Source organism: Trachypithecus francoisi, unplaced genomic scaffold (genome assembly GCF_009764315.1).
Source record: "Trachypithecus francoisi isolate TF-2019V2 unplaced genomic scaffold, Tfra_2.0 Lachesis_group3, whole genome shotgun sequence".
Classification (NCBI taxonomy): domain Eukaryota; kingdom Metazoa; phylum Chordata; class Mammalia; order Primates; family Cercopithecidae; genus Trachypithecus; species Trachypithecus francoisi.
In genome coordinates, this window is record NW_022681468.1 from 50255351 (window position 1) to 50276558 (window position 21208).

The 21208-nt window shown below is 41.1% G+C and overlaps 1 protein-coding gene across 2 annotated transcripts; it reads right to left on the minus strand.

The window, feature by feature from the left end:
* Positions 1-6093: 6093 nt before the first annotated feature.
* Positions 6094-20915, minus strand: MAPK1IP1L (mitogen-activated protein kinase 1 interacting protein 1 like). Of its 2 annotated transcripts, none has more exons than XM_033187975.1 (4): positions 20720-20915; positions 10591-10612; positions 8977-9684; positions 6094-7682 (listed from the first exon to the last, which is right to left on the minus strand). In XM_033187975.1, the coding sequence occupies exons 2-4, from the start codon at positions 10606-10608 to the stop codon at positions 7671-7673; spliced, it is 738 nt and encodes a 245-aa protein (XP_033043866.1). In that variant the 5' UTR covers positions 10609-10612; positions 20720-20915; the 3' UTR covers positions 6094-7670. The 2 variants fall into 2 exon arrangements, with proteins under 2 accessions (XP_033043866.1, XP_033043865.1); XM_033187974.1 differs by lacking the exon at positions 6094-7682 and adding an exon at positions 7717-8449.
* Between the last annotated feature and the right edge of the window lie 293 nt (positions 20916-21208).

Consider the following 21208-nt stretch of genomic DNA (forward strand, 5'->3'; position numbering starts at 1 on the left):
TAGCACAAGTCCTCTTCATCCCACTTCTATAAAAAGCCCAAGGAAGAGTTCTAATCATTAGTCATGCAGTTTGGTCTTTTTGTAGATTTGAGCATTCAAGAAAGGATGCAGGTGATTCATTAAGCTTAGTACTTGGGGTTTTTGTGTGTTGCAGTAACTAAGCAACAGTTAAGATATTTTAACTTAGCATGTCCTGCATTGGCACGTTTAAAAAAAGAACTGTCATGCCGTGCTTGGCAGAACCTCACTCTGAGTCTTCCACACTCTGTGCAGTTCCTGTACATCTTGGCTGCCCATCCACTGCTAACAGAGACCTCTTCCGTCTCAGCTGCTCTGACAGCCTTGGCCTAGTGTGTACCACTGCAAGGTAGCTGGATACTCATGTATCCAATGTGGTTTGATTATCTACTACCTTTTCTTAATTCTCACATTCACATTTTAAACCCAGTCCTTAACTGCTACACCTTTGAACATTTGCCTTTATGAAAACACAACTCAGGTTCTAGGTTAGCATTTTAAGAACTGCGATTATTCACAAAACAATGCATTTCAAACATAACCATTAGCTTTTTTCTTTTTTTTAAGTGAATATCCAATGAAACTCACTACATGATGTGTGAGAGGTCTGCTACGTAACATTCAATTTAGATATATTTGATTGTCCAGATAGTTTTGCAAGGAGAACTGCAGTACTAGATGCCTGAACAAAAAAAATACAACCTAGTGGATAAACTCGAAGCCTTGATAACAGAAGAGCTGGTTCATTATTTATGTGGTATGACTCTGGGAACTTAACCTCTTTTTTTTCTTTAAGAGACAGGGTCTTGCTCTGTCGTCCAGGCTGGAGTGCAGTGTAGCTCTAACTCCGGGGCTCAAGTGATCCTGCCACCTTGGCCTCCTGAGTAGCTGGGACTAGAGGCACATGCCACCGCACCTGACTAATCCTTCAATTTTGGCTTGTGGAGATGGGGTCTTGCTATGTCATCCAGGCTGGTCTCAAACTTCTGGCTTCAAATGATCCTCCTGCCCTGGCCTTTCAAAGTGTTGGGTTTACACAGGCGTGAGTCACTGCATACCTCTTTTAAACTTGGTTTCCTTATCTCTAGAGAGGCTTTTAAATCACGTTATCTTTAAGGAAAGCTAGACTAAATAACCATTAAATAAAATGAGAAGCTCTGACATAAAACATAATCAGAGTAAAACTTAAAAGGTTCTATTTCCTCTTTTCTTATGTAAAACTAAGTATGGCTTAGAATCCCAGATGACCTGATTCTATTATACTTGGGAACCTTTGACTATGATCTAAATAAACCTCAAGTAGGAGACACGGTCATTTATAATGGCAGTTTTTTTGAAACTTAAAAGCGCAAATCTCTCCCTGTACTGACACAACTTATCGGTACAGAAAATACATAAAGTGCAGAGTGGAACTACTCTAGGGAAAGCAAGGAGAGACTAAGCGCTATAAGCTCTACTTACTTGATCCTCTCCTCAGCTCTGGGAAAATCAATTTTCCCAAATGAGAGAGAAAAGTTTAAGTGCCACAGGAGGGCCAGGGATGGTGGCTCGTCTGTAATCCCAACACTTTGGAAGGCTGAAGCAGGCGGATCACCTGAGGTCAGGAGTTTTGAGACCAGTCTGGCCAAAATGGCAAAACCCCATCCCTAGTAAAAATACAAAAACTAGCTAGGACTGGTGGCGCACACCTATTAATTCCAACCAGTCAGGAGGCCGAGGCAGGAGAATCTCTTGAACCCAGGAGGCAGAGGTTGCAGTGGGCCGAGAGATTGTACCACTGCACTCCAGTCTGGGTGACAGAGTGAGACTGTCTCGAAAATAAACAAAAGCCACAGGAATAAGCTCTATGAGATGACCCAAATCCTCTTCTGGCACTAGAATTCTATTGCATGCCTTATTTAAAATAAGTGAGCTAATATTTAGATTTCTATTTCGCTTTAGAGATCGGTTGCAAAAGGATTGCTGCTAAGAGTATTAATACGGTGATAAAAAAAAAAAAGGACTTGCCTGGGTCAGGTAACCCATGATAGCATGTTTGTCAGAGCCATGTCATCTCACAACAGGAAAAAAAGAAACTGCCCCTGCTCCAGAATGGTCTTATTATATCACCATCCATTTCATAACTCCATTTTAGGTGAATACTTTCATGGGATATTGAATAACACATCAAAAACAATTTAAAACTTTACAGCTGCATTTTGTCCGATTACAAGGCAAAAAGCAGAAATTCCTTCCAAAAGTAGTACTGCAAAGTACTCATTCATTCACTGCCCTACTGAAACTGGGAGTTCCAAGGAATGCCAGCAAAACCTCCTGTGGGAAAATGGTGAACTCCACCAGGTTTAATAATGTGACCCTCACTAAATGCGTAGCAGTTAATGATAAAAGTACAACTATCTTTCATAACAGAAAGTGGGGGAGTGAGGGGAGTAGGGACAGACAGAGAAAGTTCCCTGACTTCATATTATCACATATACAGATAATCTGGTTACAAAGAGTAGCCTAGCCTTGAAAGAACAGAAAATCACCACAACGGACACCATGTTGCTGAGAGGGTTTGTGGAGGAAGGGTGGTTTCCAGACATCCTTAGTGAATGCAGGTGACATGCAAAGAGGTATCTCAGGCCCTTTTTTCTTCCTTTTTGACAACAAATTTGCAGTTAATTAGGCTCTGGACTTGCTCAGAGAAGCCCAGAATTGGGCCTAAAGAATAAAATAACATGAAAAATCTGTGAAACCATGAAAATACATTTTTAAAAAAAGTTTCCAGGTATAATACACAAAAGCAAACAAGTTTATCTTAAAAAATATCAAGTATCACATCCATAGCCTATTCCTAATTATAATTACTTCTTAAAGCAACATTTGTCTTTGTTTACAAATACAGCAGCAAGTGATAAAACCTAGTATCTCAAACTGATTGCTTACAATTTATAATACAAACAAATGTATATGTCTCAAATCACATTTTAGGCAGTTTAACTTAAAATGCATAGACAATTACATACATTAAAGTTGTCATTACTGTCAGTGAAAAAATCACAATTTCAAGAAAATTACAAAAAACTTTCATAGAGCACACAGAAGTTTACTTAATGGCAACAAGTCAGTATCTGCTAATCAGTGACAGGCAGTTCAAGTGCCTTTATCCAGGGGTAAAGTGAAGAGGCAAACTATCCTGTTACTTTGCACACTTGAATTGTTGCACTGATCAACACTACAATCTTGAAAAACATTAAATTCTTAAAAAAAAAAAAAAAGGTATGCCACATGTCGCCCTTTAAAATGCCCAAAGGCTGGTTACAGTTTCCACCAGTAGCAATCTTAACGTTTATCTAGGTAAAATTAATAATGAATGGCTGTGCTAACGAATTCTGTAATGTTTTTATTTTTTATTTTATTTATTTATTTTTGAGAGGGAGTCTTGGTCTGCCGCCCAGGCTGGAGTGCAGTGGCCGGATCTCAGCTCACTGCAAGCTCCGCCTCCCGGGTTCCCGCCATTCTCCTGCCTCAGCCTCCCGAGTAGCTGGGACTACAGGCGCCTGCCTCGTCGCCCGGCTAGTTTTTTTTGTATTTTTTAGTAGAGACGGGGTTTCACCGTATTAGCCAGGATGGTCTCGATCTCCTGACCTCGTGATCCGCCCGTCTCGGCCTCCCAAAGTGCTGGGATTACAGGCTTGAGCCACCGCGCCCGGCCTATAATGTTACTTATAGACTATAAGCCTCTCAAGGACAGGGATTCCCTTATAGCTGGCAAAAAACCTGGATCAAGGATAATATTGTCTACTGAATAAATGACTCAGATGTTTTCGATAGCCAGAAGCTTGCCTGGCATTTACAAAATACTGATTATTTTACTGGCAGTTTTTGTTTTACTTGGCAGAATTCTGAAAATAAAGTGTTTGTCTTCAATACTAAATACTGCTTTATTAAAATCAAAGTCTTCCCTGAACGCCACCTACAACTTTCTACGCATAGTACAATATACCAGTGTGATTTATCTGAATTTAGGCTTATGCTTTTCAAAAACCTGAAGGTCTGTGCTTAAGTTTTATTTCCAGGCTTTCTAACCCTGGCATTTGATAAAGGGTTCTATCATTCAGGGTGAGAAAATTGAGACATTGGCACTTATTGTTTAGAGGTGTAGGCAATTGACTGATACTCAAACTAGGCAGTCTTAACAAAAACTCTGAGTAGAGCTTTTGTCATCTACACAAAGTTTCAAAAGCTGGGCATTTGAGTACCATAGGTGGCACTAATTATTTGTGAGGTAACAGATCATGAGCAAATTGATTGGTTTTTTAGAAAATATCCCAATAGTCCATTGTGGTGGTGGGACTGACTGAGGCAAAATACATACTTTTCTTCTCTGCCCTATTACTATTCTCTACTGAAGATAACCAACAGTAAAATGGACAAAGCAGTCAGTCCTTGGGTAATTAAAAAATGTATTGTCTATTTCTGAATAAGCAATATATTACTTTATACAAAATAGGGCTGAGTCAGAGCTGTAAACGGTGTCTTCAAAAGCATGAAAAGATGAGAAGGCGGCAGGATGGGACAGACAAGCCAAGGTATTTGAAGTGCTCCACTTGATTCTTGAGAACTGGGTGTGAATGAGGACCTAAGGTCTATGTTTTAATTTTTGTCTTTTTGGTTTCAATATTTCAAAACTTAAGATTCCAACTCCAGAAACAGTATTCCTGAACATATCTCAACTACTTTCATTAGATTTATTTGAAAATTCTTCCTCTGAAGCTCAAATGTCAGCATATTCTATAATCTGTATTCCTCGCCTAAGACCAAATATAACAAGCAGTCTTTTCCATAAACCAATTTCAGCCTAGCATGTCTTGTTTTGAAAGCAACATTATTCCATTTTAAAAAGGAAAAAAAGGTCGCGCGGTGGCTCATGCCTGTAATCTCAGCACTTTGGGAGGCCGAGGCAGGTGGATCACAAGGTCAGGAGTTTGAGACCAGCCTGGCCAACATGGTGAAACCCCCATCTCTACTAAAAATACAAAAATGGGCATGGTGGCAGGCGCCTGTAATCCCAGCTACCTGGGAGGCTGAGGCAGGAGAATCGTTTGAACCCGGGAGGCAGAGGTTGCAGCAAGCCGAGATCATGCCATTGCACTCCAGCCTGGGTGACAGGGCAAGACTCTCTCAAAAAAAAAAAAAAAAAAAAAAGCAAAAAGGAAAAAAGCCTTTCTCGATGCTGTTCCCCATTTCTCCACTAAAACTCCTGCTTTTCTTAACTCCACACTGAACCAACCTGAAACACTTTTTGGCCCAGAATGCCAACAAGAATCGAAGATGCTTTACAAAAGTAACAAATATAAAAGCAAATTATCCCTTTTATCTCCATTCTTACATTAAAAAAAAAAAAAAAAACTCCCTAAAATACCAGTTGTAAAGTCCTTGAAAACAAAGGGAGTACAATGGCAGTATGATTTAGGGCACACTGGGCAGTATGGGTCACTAGCAAAATTATTATACTTATTGGGAGTAGTAATCCCAAATTGTGTTCACGGCCCTTCGAATCCTTTAGCAACAGATTTTCTCCCAAAATCAATGGACTTCATCATTATAGATTCCCAAACCTGCTATCTCTTCTTCCTAGTCAAATTGTATTTGCTCTAGTGTTAAACTAAATACTGCTAATTTGTCAGCTTATCCCAATGTAGGACAGCCAAAATAACTGTAAGGAGAGATATCTTTGCAGTCATCTCACTTTTTACATTACTTTATCCCTACATGGTTAACTGACATTTTGATATTGATAATTCAAGCCAAGGCTACCTGCCTTGTAGATTGGGGGCTACTTTGACAACAGAGTCCAATAGTATTGTAGATAGCTAACACCTGTCCTTGCAGAGAAGTGAAAGAAAAAGCTAACAACATTCCGCAGTCCGAAAATATCTTAACAAATTAGTTTCTACTTTCTCATTTCTAAAAGCTTTCATCTATCATCTAGTTAACATAAGGGAGGATTAAACACTGAATGTTCCTCTGAAAGGTAACCATTTTGCTTTCTTAAAAGGAGGTAGCTATCAAACCAAAGAACTGGCAGCATTTGGCATTCTTGACATTTTAATTAGAGCAGAAATAAACTACTAAATATTTTATTTCTAAGCAAAAAACAGAGCTCCAGCATAAATCCTGTTTGTCTGAGAAATTCACAATACATTTTAGAAATCCAATGGATACATTCAAAATGTTATCTAATAAATAACACGGTCAGATCTATCCTAAATCTAAGAATCTGATTTAAACATAAGGTGCCAAAAAACTACTAGGACTTTTTTTGGTGGTTATAAACAATAATATTTAAGCAACACAGTCACACTGCTTTAAACTTAGTTGCAGAGATCTACAATTTATTATTATTTTCAGTGTTAGAGCTAGAGGGTAATTTTTTCAAAGATGGCACTCAACTCCACTTATTTACCTGTCAACAAATACATAACTGAACTGTTAGCCATAAGCACTTTACAAATAGACTCAGGAAACTATGCAGTAGACAATGACATAGCTTAACCAGACTCTGAAAAACAGATACATATTTTGATTCACACTTGTACAAAGAGAACAGTCATGTCTGCATGACTTAAGGTTCTCTAAACACAACTGTTTTATGTTTTAGACCCCTAGAGTGTGCCAGTTTACCACATCAGGGAAGAATCAAGGGATGTGCTCCTTCTAAAGAACCAAGGGCAAGTGGGGTGGGGGTGGCTACAGGGAAAGCTCTGGGCAGAAGAGCTGCCTCAGGTTTTTGTGGGAATGAAAATTACCTGTTGCAATTAAGCAATGCCTAGGGTTTATCTAGTTTGAGGTTCAAAACAAAGGAGAGAATTATTTCCTTCCTCAAGCTCTTCACAAAGCAATATGCACATCTCATAATCAAATCTCAAGTAGTACAAAGAGATAATCAATTATCTAAAAATTTAATTTACATATATGTTGGCCTGGATTAAAAACAAGAATGTTAGTTTCCATAAATAGCAGACTTTAGTGCTGTATGACCCAATGACTAAAAATAAAACCAGGAAGTTTTTACTGAAAGCTCAAGGATAAAAATGAACACTGGCTGGTTATTGAACTCCACATCTGACAATAATTACTGACAGTTTAAAAATGTATATCCAAAATATAACCTCAAGAGGAACAGGTTTATTTGTCCGACAGAGTAGCTCAAAATGTTGAGGCATTATTTGTTTGGATTATGATGGGTTAGTTTCAAAGTTTATTTATTTAGAAGGGGAAAGTGATTATAGAAAAATACTTGAAATAATTTGCCAATGAAATTGCAGATTCTAACAATAATCCACATCTTAGATTTTTAAGTATGTAGTTTCATAATTTAAACAAATTCTGTCAGAGCTATTCAATATACTTTATCACTTTAACTTTCCATGAAAACCAAATAAAAATCACATCTGAATGATTTACTTCTATGCTTTTATCTGATTGTATACATATGATGTACTACACATCCAAGTACAAGAGGCAGTTATCTTCTCTGAGAGGTGCAAGAGTTGTTCTTTCATGAATGCCCTCTAATAGTGAAACCAGCAATTTTTATATATGCATTCATGTGCATATATATGTACTTCAAAAAGCAAAGCGTCATCTCTTCGTCCATTGTTAACTTAATGGTAAGACTGCAATAGAAAAAAGAAAAAGTCAACTTCTAGATTTTGCAAATGGAGTTTATTAACTCCTTACTGTGGCTTAAAGTAAATTTATTGCTTAATAAATCCAAACAGTGAGTCACATCACTTACTCTGGCGTACACTTTGCAAAACAAATATTTTTAGATAATATATATAGCAAGAAATTACACTAATGCAAGGAGGAAGTTTTGGGGATACTTTAAAGATTTCTTTTCCTTTATAGCTGGAGTGGATGTTTGACTAATCTAATCAGAGATCTGACTAGTTATTTGTGTATTAAGAGTTAACAGATTTTTTTTTCCTGGCCATGCACGGTGGCTCAGGCCTGTAATCCCAGCACTTTGGGAGGCTGAAGTGGGCGGATCACTTGAGGTCAGGAGTTCAAGACCAGCCTGGCCAACATGGTGAAACTCCATCTCTACTAAAAATTAAAAAATGAGCCAGTGTGGTGGCGCACGCCTGTAATCCCAGCTACTCAGGAGAAGTGCTTGAACCTGGGAGGTAGATATTGCAGCAAACCAAGAGACTGCACCACTGCACTGCAATCCTGCCTGGATGACAGAGCAAGACTGTCTCAAAAAAAAAAAAAAAAAAAAAAAAAAAGAGTTAAGAGACTTTTTTTCCTAAGGAAAATCTTTCTTCTGCGTTTGGATACTCGCTTGGCTTACCTTACAGGGGAAATGGGGTACTTTTCCATTCGGTTATATGACCAAGGCAGGCTCCTCAACTAAGATGTTAACCCCACTCTGGCTTGTCTGACAGTAAAGCATAAAGCATTACATGTAACTGACAATAAAGAATAGGGGTATAATCTTAAGCTTGAGAACTGCTTGAAAGATGGGCAACATTACCTACTCACTGGCTTGGATTCTCTAAAAATCTACCTCTATCAAGCTAGACAGTTAGAGACTGCTTTTACTGAACTGTACTTTGGTGTGATGCTATGAAACAATACTGAGAAATAGTAATAATAAAACAAAAAGCCCAGTGAATCTCAGAGTTTAACTAAAGGATGCTATTGAGGGACGCTGCTTACTACATTACAAAGTTTTTGGGGATCTTTGGAAAATTTTTCTTTTTAGCACAAGGAATACTTAAAATACTGCTTTCATCCTTTTAAATGCTTTACCTGAAGGTTTGAAATTTACTCATTTAATACACACACACCCTCTTTTAAAAACTTAAAAGCCTTCTTAACCTTCCATCCAAAACTGGGGAGAAACAATCTTTCAGTTGTGCTATGTACAATTAGTGCACTTTAAATAACAAATTGAACACTCACATGGGGGCCACCAGGCATCGGTGGAGCACCAGAAGGTCCTGAAGGCACTTGGAAAGGATTACTGGGAGTAGGATAGAGTCCTGGTGTGGGATACGATCCTGTAGGGGCAGGATATGGTGCTGGTGGTCCCCAGGCTCCTGGTGGAACGGTGCCCCATGGAACAGGTGGTGCTGCCCCAGGGGCTTGGGGAGGAGGAGGAGCGGGATATGGCCCTGGAGATGGATATGGCATATTAGGGGTAGGATACTGCCCTCCCATTCCTGGCGCCCAAGGTCCAGAAGACATGGATCCCCATGGACCTAAAGGACCAGCTGCAGCTGGATCTGTGGGTGCACCATATGGTCTGGGTAGCTCTGGAAAGGGCATATTTGGTGTAGGATATGGCCCTGTGGGGCCAGGGCCTGGCACTGTTGGGGCTGGATAAGGACCACCGGGTGGGGGGCATGATGGTCCAGAAGGAGGAAAGGGTGCTGGGGGTCCTGGAGGTGGTCCGGTGGGAGGCACGGAGGGATACATTCCTGTTGGTGCTGGTCCAAAAGGCACAGTGGAGGGTGTTGCACTTGGTGGCAGTCCAGATGGCACCGAAGGTGGAGCACTAGGATTATTCCAAGGGCTGGAGCCTGGCCAGCCTTGAGGAGGTTGGCCAGGTTTTGTATTGCTCACAGCAGAGGTTTTGGCAGGGGAGTGTTCAGGTAGTGCATCTGCCAACTGGAATACAAAACAGATAACATCTGATCTATCTTATTGAGAGAAAAGTTATACCAAACACCATTATAAACCCACAAAGAACAGTAACCTACAGGGCCAGGGATTATAAACCTCAAGAACATCTTCAAAAGCTAAGCTAGTTATTTAAAATATACTCGATTTAACATAAAACTTGAGGTGTTACTTTGAATATCAACTTTACAGTGCAAGTTCTTCAGAGAAGCTTGTTTTCTAAATACAACTAATCATATCGTGCTTCATTTCTCTGCTGTATTAATATAACAAAGTACAGTAATTAAGAAGATAGAACTAACAGTCAAGGTATGGATTTGAATCCTGGCTTAACCTCAAAGGAGCTACATACTCTGAGATAGAGCTTCTTCAGTTTCAAAAACTATTTTAGGGTTAACTTGAGGCTTAAATATGATAGTTCATGTAGTACACTTAACAGAGTGCCTGGTATATAATAATTTCCAATAAATGTTGGCTATTAATACTACCAGGGTAAAAGAGAAGTCACATCTTAAATTTTCATTTAAGGATTCATAAAGAAATATAGGAAACATTTCCAAACATGCTATTATCTCAGTAAACCAAGGCAAATCACCTATCAAAATCCCTCTCCTACCCCCAAAGCCAAGAATCACAAAAAGCATCTCTTTTATTTATTTATAAACAGAGTCTCACTCTGTCGCCCAGGCAGGAGTGCAATGGCACGATCATGGCTCACTGCAGCCTGGAAATCGTGGGGTCAAGGGATCCTCCCAAGTAGCTAGGACTACAGGTGCACACCATCGCGCCTGGTTAAAGTATCTCTTTTAAGTGAAAAGATTTACGAAGGCCAGTTAGGACTACGTTGTTTTTCTTGAGATGAAAAACTTAGCACAGATAAACTCATCAACTTACCGAAAATTCATCAGACATTTTCCTAAAAGAAGAAAAGAAATGAAGGAAGAAAAAGTTCAAAATCAGTGTTCACCATTTCTTAAATATTCCTTAAGGAACTTTCTATGCATACATTATTATTACTTAAACAGAATCTTAATCATTTATGTAATGTGTTTTTCTTTACATAGGCAAGTTTTCCATAATAGTTCATACAGCTCTATCAACTTCATCCCTCTTAATGGCTGCACATCATACAAAAATGATTTGCAATTTAATTTACATTCTTTTTGTAGCAGTATAAGTTGTTTTAGGTATGATACAGTGAACATCTCTGAACACTTATCTTTGTTTGTGAGAATCTATCACCGGGAAAAAGCACTGGACATGGAATTTAGAGTCAACAGATAAATTTATCTAAAATCCATTTTAAAAGTTCATGCCAATTTAGTCACTCATTTCTCTAACTCCTCTTCTACCACTGGATATTACTAAATTTATTGTTTATAATGACAATAGGTATTAAAAAGTAGCATCTTATTTTAACTTACACTTCCTTGTCTTTTTTTCTGGAGACAGGGTCTCATTCTGTCACCCCCGCTGGAGTGCAGTGGCAAGATCACAGCTCACTGCAACCTTGACCTCCTGGGCTCAAGTCATATTCTTGCCTCAGTCTCCCTAACAGCCGGTACTACAGGCGTGTGCCAGGGGCCCAGCAAATTTCTTAAAATTAAAAATTTTTTTTTGTAGAGACAGGTGTCTCACTATGTTGCCCAGACCTGGTCTCAAACTCTTGGGCTCAAGGAACCCTCCTGCCTCAGCCTCCCAAAGTATTGGGATTACAGGCATGAGCCACTGTGTGTATCCCCAAATTTAAATTTGTTGATGTCCTGGGGTACTTTTAGGAATTTTAAAATTGAAGTATAATTAGCACTCAACAAAATGCAGAGATCTTACGTGTTCAGATTAACAAGCTCTGATAATTGTATACGCCCCTGTAACCACCCCAAGATACAGAACATTTCTCACTCCAGAAAGTTTACTCATGCTCTTTTCCAATCAACTGCCATGCCACATGGCAGTCAATTTTTGACTTAATTTTGCTGGTTCTTTGACTTTATATAAATAAAAGACTGTATGTACTCTTTGCCTTTGATCATTTTACTACTCAGTAGCACATCTTTTTCTCTCACTGCTTTGTAAGATACTAAGGAGACTAGCTCTCATATATGAGATTAACGTTTTTTGGCCGGGTACGGTGGCTCATGCCTGTAATCCTAGCACTTTGGGAGGCCAAGGCGTGGATCACGAGCTCAGGAGATGAGACCATCCTGGCTAACACGGTGAAACCCTGCCTCTACTAAAAATACAAAAAAAATTAGCCGGGTATGGTGGCAGGTGCCTGTAGTCCCAGCTACTTGGGAGGCTGAGGCAGGAGAACGGCATGAGCCTGGGAGGCGGAGCTTGCAGTGAGTCAAGATTGCACCACTACACTCCAGCCTGGGAGACAGGGCCAGACTTCTGTCTCAAAAAAAAAAAAAAAAATTTCTCCCAAATTCATTTTATCTGTAGATCTCTTAAATGGCATATTCTGGTAATACAAAAGTTTTAAATTTCATGTCATCAAATCTATCAGTCTTTTCCTATATGTGGTTTCTGGATTTTGTGATATATTTACAAAGGCCTCCCCCACTCTGCCTTGCTTTCATATAGTACTTTTATGGTTTAACTTGTTTAAAATCTTTGAATTCTTCCAAACAATAACTATCAACTATCTATCTTTTCTCAACTAATTGGACAAGCTACCTTTACTACTCTACTGCTGCCATTTATAACTAGCATTTATCCAATATTTGCCATGGAACATGGTGGTGCACTGTGCACCACCTCACTTGGTAGCTCCAGAACCTTATGATACAAATTTTATTTTCACCCCCAAACAGCTGGAGAAGAGGAAGCTTGGCAAGTTAACTTGTTTAAGGTCCCAGAACTAATGACAAGGAGAGAAGCAGTTCAAACCCAGTATGACTCCAGAGCTTAGGCCCTTAACAAGCAGGCTATACAGCCTTCTTCATTTCCATCAGATATTGTGGACTTTCTTCTTTTCTTTTTGAGACAGAGTCTTGCTTTGTTCCCCGGCCAGAGCATCATAAGCTCACTGCAGACTTTACCTTCTGGGATCAATCGATCCTGCCCAGCTAGTTTTTTGTAGAGACGGGGTTTCACCATGTTGCCAGGCTGGTCTTGAACTCCAGAGCTCAAGTGATGTGCCTGCCTCGGACTCCCAAAGTGTTGGGATTACAGGCGTGAGCCACTGCACAAGGCTGACTTTATTCTTTTCTACTGGTCTGCAACTGTACCATTCCATTTTAATTACAAAAGCTTTATAATATATTTTAAATAAACATTAATGTGAGTCACCCTACTGTCTTTTTTTCCCCCCCAGATTTTCCTACGTATTTTTTCCATTTCATTAAAAAAAAATCTGTTAGCACTCTGGTTGGAAATGTATTAAATTTACAGATGAATCTAGGGGAACATCTACTTAAAATGTCGAATCATCTCATTCAAGAACAAGGTATAGTAGTCCCTCAGTACCTGAGGGAGATTGGTTCTAGGACCCCCGCAGATACTCAAATCCCAGGATGCTCAAGTACCTGATATAAAATGGTGTGGTATCTGCATATAACCTATGCACATCCTCCTGTATAAATCATCTTTATAGGCCGGGCGCAGTAGCTCAAGCCTGTAATCCCAGCACTTTGGGAGGCCGAGGCGGGCAGATCACGAGGTCAGGAGATCAAGACCATCCTGGTGAACACGGTGAAACCCCGTCTCTACTAAAAATACAAAAAAATTAGCCGGGTGTGGTGGCGGGCGCCTATAGTCCCAGCTTCTAGGGGAGGCTGAGGCAGGAGAATGGTTTGAACCTAGGAGGCGGCAGAACTTGCAGTGAGCCAGGATCGCGCCACTGCACTCCAGCCTGGGCGACAGAGCGAGATTCCATCTCAAAAAAAAAAAAAAAAAAAAAATCATCTCTATATTATTTATAACACTTAAAAGTGTGAGTACTATATAATTATATTAACTTATATTTTTTATTGTTATTTTTATTGTGTTTCTCCCAAGTATTTTTTCTTTTTTTTTGAGACAGGGTCCCACTCTGTTGCTCAGGTTGGAGTGCAACAGCATGATCTCAGCTCACTGCAACCTCCATCTCCTCGGTTCAAGAGATTCTCCTGCCTCAGCCTCCTGAGTAACTGAGATTATAGGCAAGCGCCACCATGCCCACTTAATTTTTCGTATTTTTAAGAGATAGGGTTTCACCACGTTGGCCAGGTTACTCTTCAACTCCTGGCCTCAAGTGATCCGCCCACCTCGGCCTCCCAAAGTCCTCGGATTACAGGCGAGAACCACCTCAGCCGGCTCCCTGAATATTTTCTACCTGCAAATGCAGACACAGAGGACTGTTTAGTTCCCATCCTTTTCATGTAGATCATTTTCTTGATCAGATCTCATATATACATTTCTTTTAAGGGATTTCTGTTAAACTTTTTCCTGTGGTTGCAAATAGGCTCTTTTCTTCCATTGTACTTTCTAATTGATCGTTCAAATATGGGACAGGGTTTTAACTTTTAGTCTACAGCAAGTCCTCAAAAGACGTTTCATTCAACTTTGTTTTGTTATAATGTTGATGAGAAGAAAAAAAAAAGTCTCAGCTGAGGTCACTGTGTGAAGCTAGCTCATTCTCCCATCTTTATGGGTCTTCTCCAAGTACTCCAGTTTCCTCCCATATCCCAAAGATGCACATGAATGGATGTGTCTACACGGCCCAGTCTCCATGGGTGGGGGTGTGGGCGAGAGCACCCTGCGCTGGGATGGCATCCAGTTCAGGGCTGGTTCCCATCCTGGGCTCTGAATTGCCAGGAAAGGCTCCAGCCATTGAGACCCTGAACTGGAATAGGGAGGCAAATAATTATCTTTTTATTAATCTTTCTCAAATGTATACACAGCTCACATTCATTTCCATTTTTTTTTTGCGACAGGGTCTTGCTCTGTCACCCAGGCTGGAGTGCAGTGGTGTGATCACAGCTCACCGCAACCTCGACCTCCCATGCTCAAGTGATCCTCCCACCTTAGCCTTTCAATAGCTGGGACCACAGGCATACACCACGACAACCAGCTAATTTTTAAAATTTTTAGCAGAAATCATTTTTTTTTTTTTTTTTTTTAAAGATGGAGTCTCGCTCTGTCGCCAGGCTGGAGCACAGTGGTGCGATCTCGGCTCACTGCAACCTCTGCCTCCTCGGTTCAAGCAATTCTCGTGCCTCAGCCTCCTGAGTAGCTGGGACTACAGGTGCGTGCCACTACGCCCAGCTCATTTTTGTACTTTTAGTAGAGACAGGATTTCACCATGTTGACCAGGATGGTCTCGATCTCTTGACCTTGTGATCCGCCCGCCTTGGCCTCCCAAAGTGCTGGGATTACAGGCGTGAGCCACTGTGCCCAGCACATTTAGATGTTTAATACTAGAAGTGTTTTGGGTTTTATCTAAAAGTTTAGTGATGTTTTTATGACCAGAAATATGCCATAGGAATTTAACTCTTCTTTGTATTAATTAACCTAGGGTAGGATGCAACATTACTAAATTATTCTTCAAAGTTTCTCACTTGATTCTCTGGGATTTCCAGATTTAAAAAATATGCCATTTGCAAAAAATAATTTTCCTTCTCTAATAATTACGCATATTTTCTCTTTTGCACCTGCTAGGACTTAAATAATGAAATGTTAAGTAGTGACAGTGGGCACAGCAGTCTTGTTCCAACTCTCTTGGGAATGCTTCTAATGTTTAAGTATGATCCCCATTTTTAGTTTGAGATTTTAAAAAATTACATTAAGTTTTTAATTTATGCCTATGCTATTATTTATTTATTCCTATTTTGTTAGTTAATAAAGAAAGCAAGAAGATACTAAATTCCCTCAAAAGACTTTTCAGTATCTAATGAATGGATCTCATGGTTTTTCTCCTTTGACCTATCAATACAGTATTAATATAGAGTCACCTTTGTATTCTTATATTCTTAGCATCTTACTACTTTTTTTTTTCTAGACAGAGTTTCATTCTTGTTGCCCTGGGTGGAGTGCAATGGTGCGATCTTGGCTCCCCGCAACCTCTGCCTCCCGGGTTCAAGTGATTCTCCTGCCTCAGCCTCCCGAGTAGCTGGGATTACAGGCACACGCCACCACGCCCGGCTGATTTTTTGTAGAGACAGGGTTTTCCCATGTTGGTCAAGCTGATCTTGAACTCCTGACCTCAGGTGATCCGCCCACCTTGGCCTCCCAAAATGTTGGGATTACAGGCATGAGCCACCGCACCCGGCCCCTTAGCATCTTATTTCTAATTATGATTTGGTTATCATGAGGAATGAAAGGACAAGAACATGAAGGACAAGAACCCAAGCCTATCCCAACTGCTATATCCTTTTTATTCAGAATATCAAAAAACACATACAACCCATTTCCATGTTAAGGTCCAACATCAATCACACCACACAATAAAATAGAAAATGAATCTGTATCAAAGTTTATATTAATTCTGGAGTTGAGAATCAAAGTGAACCAAATGGTCTTGACTGTTCAGGTTTTCAGAATTACACAGTTACCCAGTCACAGAATTACATAAATTATTCTACAAGTTAATAATATTCAACTGATTCACAATACTACTTCAAAATTTTAAAGTTCAAAATCCAAGTTTGGAAGATAGGGGAGGTGCTAGAATCTCGTGATTAAAAAGCAAAGCCCTAAGCATAGGAATTAATAACAAGTTCTGTTCTATGGCACTGTCTTAGCGAAGTGACCAGTTCTCCATTACTAGAAAAATCAGCATTCATGTCAGGGTAATCCCCCCTCATCCGTGGTTTTAGTTACCTGAGGTCCGAACATATTAAATGGAAAATTCCAGAAATAAACAATTAGTAAGTTTTGTTTTTGGGACGGAGTCTCGTTCTGTCATCCAGGCTAAAGTGCAGTGGTGTGATCTCGACTCACTGCAACCTCAGCCTCCCAGGTTTAAGTGATTCTCCTACCTGAGTCTCCCGAGCAGCTGGGATTACAGGCACATGACACCATGCCCAGCTAATTTTAAATTTTTGGTAGAGATGGGGTTTCATCATGTTGGCCAGACTGGTCTCGAACTCCTGGCCTCAAGTAATCCGCCTGCCTCGGTCTCCCAAAGTGCTGGGATTACAGGCATGAACCACTGCACCTGGCCAATTCTTAAGTTTTAAATGGGGCAAGAGCATGTTCTGAGTAGCAAAATGAAAGTTTGCACCCTCCTGCCTAGGATGTGAATCATCCCTTTGTCCAGTGTATCCATGCTGTATACGCTATCAGCCCATCTTGGTTATTAGATCTAAAAAACATGGTACACTTAGGCTTCGGCAGTGTATAATAGACTTCAGTTTCAGGGATTCATTGGGGAGTCTTGCAATGTGTCACCCTAGGATAAGGGGAAACAACTGCAACTGGAAGCATTCCAATTTGCTCTTTGGAGAATACTTTCATTAGAAAAGGTGAAAAACAGAGTTGGACATGAACGTTTCAATATGAGGAGAGTTGCAGAATGTAAAAAGTTTAGGTTTTCTAAAAAGCTACTCTAAGCCACGCTTGGTCGTGTGCACCTGTAATTCCAGCTTCTTAGGAGGCTGAGGTGGGAAGACCGCTTGAGGCCAGTAGTTAGAGAGCAGCCTGAGCAATACAGTGAGACTCTGTCTCAAAAAGAAAAATAAATAAAAATATAAAGCTATTCCAAAATATCTGATTCACTGCTAATTATTAAGATGAGGCCAATGTAACCTTGAACTCACAAAAAAAATGTATACTCAAGAAAGGCTTTCATTTTTTTTTCCTTTTTGGAATAATCTAAAGCGATTATTTCCAAAACTTTGTTACCATTTTATAGCATGATCCGATCCACCCATCATCTGAAAAATAATAATTTTTATTCTCTGAGCAGCAAGAATAGTAATTTTAAAACAGTACAAAATTTTTGACATACACTAGAAAAGTAAAACATAACATTTTGGAAACTCTCATGGCTGTTAGGGTAAAAATGACAATTCAATCATGGGCCAGGGAGGTGGGTGGTTAAGAAAGTTGAACTCCATGAATTACTAGTGGAGTTCATGGATATTTCACAGAGCCTTCAAATTGTGATAGAGTAATAAACAGTATGGGACTACACAGTGATGAAACCCAGACATCAATCCTTTTGACAGTATCTTTTGACAAAAATAAACTTCTCAATAAAAGACCATTTTCCATCTGTAGAAGTTTTAACTCCTGCCCACCGCACAGAAAATAGTAACACACTTAATCTATAAAGTGCTATATACATGTTAGATATTTATTAGGCGAAATTAAATAAAATCAAAATGTTGGGGTTGTTTAGTATGCAGGGGATGATATGTATCATACTGAAAATATAAATTAATGGCTGGGCACAGTGTCTCAAGCCTGTAATCCCGGCACTTTGGGAGGCCAAGGGGGGGTGGATCACGTGAGATCAGGAGTTCAAGACCAGCCTTGCCAACATGGTGAAACCCCATCTCAATCAAAAATACAAAAAATTAGCTGGGCATGGTGGCAGACGCCTGTAATCCGAGCTACTTCAGTAGGCTGAGGCAGGAGAATCGCTTGAACCCAGGAGGCGGAACTTGCAGTGAGTGACTGTCTCCAAAAATAAAAAGTTATAAATTAGAATACATGCTAGTTTTCAGCATTGGCTCATTTATCTGATTATGTTCCATTTTTTACATTTGGGCAACTCAAAAACGGGGGTTTTGAAACGCTCAAAAATCTGAAACTTTTTGAGTGCCAACATGCCGCTCAAAGATAATGCTCGTTAGAGTATTCTGGATTTCGGATGCTCAACTGGTGTAATATAAAAAAAAATCCAAAAGCTGAAACACTTCTGGTTCCAAGCATTTGGGATAAGGGATATGCAACCTGCAATATTTCTTGGCATTTAGTTATATATTTACTGGAACATATGTACCAAACAATGTGTTGGGCTTCAGAGAAATTATAGTATTACATGGAGATTCCTGAGATGTGCTGTCTTTTGCAGTCCATAAGGACCATAAGGAAAGAGCTGGGAGTAGAGGGCGGTGAAATGGGCCCTAGGGAAAGAAGAGCAGTTGGTGTAAAAATTGGGAGAATCTGTGAGGAGGTATAAGCAGTTCAGATGGGTTAGAATATAGCAAGGGAAGGGGAAAGTCTTAGCAGAGAGACCTTAGACGATGGTTTGAATTATTTCAGTAAGAGTCGGCTCATATGAACGAACCTGAACTATAAAGAACAGGCCATACTGTTTGTAAAAAGTACGCAGTTAAAAACAAAAAACAAAAAAACAAAAAACAACCAGGCCTGTAATGCTGCGAGGAACTAAATGGGACTCTGTCCAATCAAGTGCCTAAAATAGTGCTTGGGTGGAAAACAAGTACCAAATTCTCTTTCCTTTGTATGTGGACATCTAGCTTATAGGTAAAAGAGTAAACGCTAAAGTATGACTATCCAGCTACAACTGCAGCTCTTCACTGGTTGGACTGGCCAGACTTGACAAGTCCAACTCTCTAAACTTGCGGCAAAGGGAGATCAGAATCGTACCCACATCACAGATTTGCTCTAACTTATATAATAAACAAATCTTTTAGTCACTGCCTGGAATACAGCAAAACGTCAACAAATATTAGCTTTTACGATGCCTACTTTTAGGTCCATAAATCTTTATCTGCCCTTCTCAATCCAGAGACTTCTGAAAAAATAAACTTTCCCAAGTTTGGCACAAATCTTACATGGTGGCAAAATATGACCTGAAGCTATTTATAGTTTCTATTCGCCCCCACTTAGAATGAATGTTCACATCTATTGCTGCAAATATTAATGTTGGATTACGCGGTGCCGCACTCTGCTGGGGGTGTTATCTCTCGTCTAACATGTCGTCTTTCTAAAACGATGAAGATAAAATCCAAGTATTTTTGAATTCAAAACACACTAGCTTCAAAAGTTTCAGCTAAGAGACTGGGGATGGATAGTACCCATTCCTCCTGGAGAGAGGAAAAGAACATTCCAATATTTGCAATTCACTCCAAGTTTCTGAAGCAAACTCGCTTTGCATTGTGGGCTCAGAGATGCCAGCATGAAAAATTTCTATTCTTCCCTCAAAGAACACCAGTGAACAAAGAACTTACGAAATGTTTCTGAAGGCTACCTTTGCTTGTAATGAGGGTTCGTTTTCAAAATAGACCTTTACAACCCCCAGGTGTGTATTTCTCCAGTAGTAAAACTAAAAAAAATGTTTTCGGTCGAGTGAGTCTGGCTTCATGCTTTAACACCGGAATCTTTACCTATTAAAAGCTGTACTCTTGCTTTTCAAGGTAAAGAGGAAAACGGTCCCCCTATATATAAGCTATCGTAGGTATGTGCTCTTCAGTCCTAAAAAGGGAGATCCCTAAATTCTGCCCTTCTCGTGGTTTGCCCTGGGTATTCATCTAATGTATCCGTGGGCAATTCCTCTAGTGAATCATAACCAGAACGTTGTCACACTGCGGATTAACAAGCGCCCGAGATTCCTGTAATAATCTTTTCACGCTTTTCCCTTTTTATTAGAAATTAATGAATGGGTGCAATAGGGTAGGGGTAGAGGGGAAATCGGGGACAAGAGGCGCGAGGCCAGCAGCCCTTTAGGGACGCACAAACAAAGGGAGTCCGGGATCAACCGGAGCGAACCGGCCTCCAAGCGGGTCGCGCCCGCCGGGAAAGGGTGGGGGAGGGGCTGGCCCGCGCCCGCCCCGCCCCGCAGCCAGGCCTGACGTCAGGCGCCCAGAAACCCGTCGGGCGCGACGTCAGCGGCCTCCTACACCTTCTCCCTGGGGGGCGATCCCCAGGCAGCCCGCAGCGTGGAGGAAGGCGACCGAAGAAACGCTTAGCCCCGGTCCCAGGCAGGCGACCACGGCCCGATCACTGGACGTGACTCGATGCACCTCAGTTACCGCACCCGCTTCCCGCTTGGCCGCGCCCGCGGGCTCCGCAACCCCAGCTCCCCGATTCCCCTTCACGACTCCCACTAGTACCGAATCAGCCTCACCCGGCAATATCCGAGACCGCAGTAGGGTCTAGAAGCGGCGATGGGTCCGAGGGACTGGGCCCTGAAGATGCGGGCGCAGCCTGACTGACGGCAGGGAAAGCAGCGGCGGCAACAGCACCAGCAGCGCGCGGCTCCTCCTGGCGCCGGAACAGGAAGCGCCGAGCGCACCGCCTCCGCCCGCTCTCCCCCTCCCCTCAGCCCGCGCCGCGTGCGCCTCCCGCAGGCCCCTGGCGGTACTGCGGCCCGCCAGACCCAGGGGGATGGGCTCTACCTGGCGCCGGCCCCGGGCCGCTTTCCCCTGATGAGCTGGCTGAAAGCTCCCAGAGTTTCCGGAGTTCCGAGGACTCAGAGGAAACGCCAGTGGTCGCCGATGTTCAAGGCATCCCGGCGGAAATTGCTAACTTGTCTTGAGTTGCTTGAGGGCTGATTCTGGATTCCCTTTGCTCAGCGGTTTTTACAGCTAGGCCTCGAAGGAGGCTGGGTATAGAC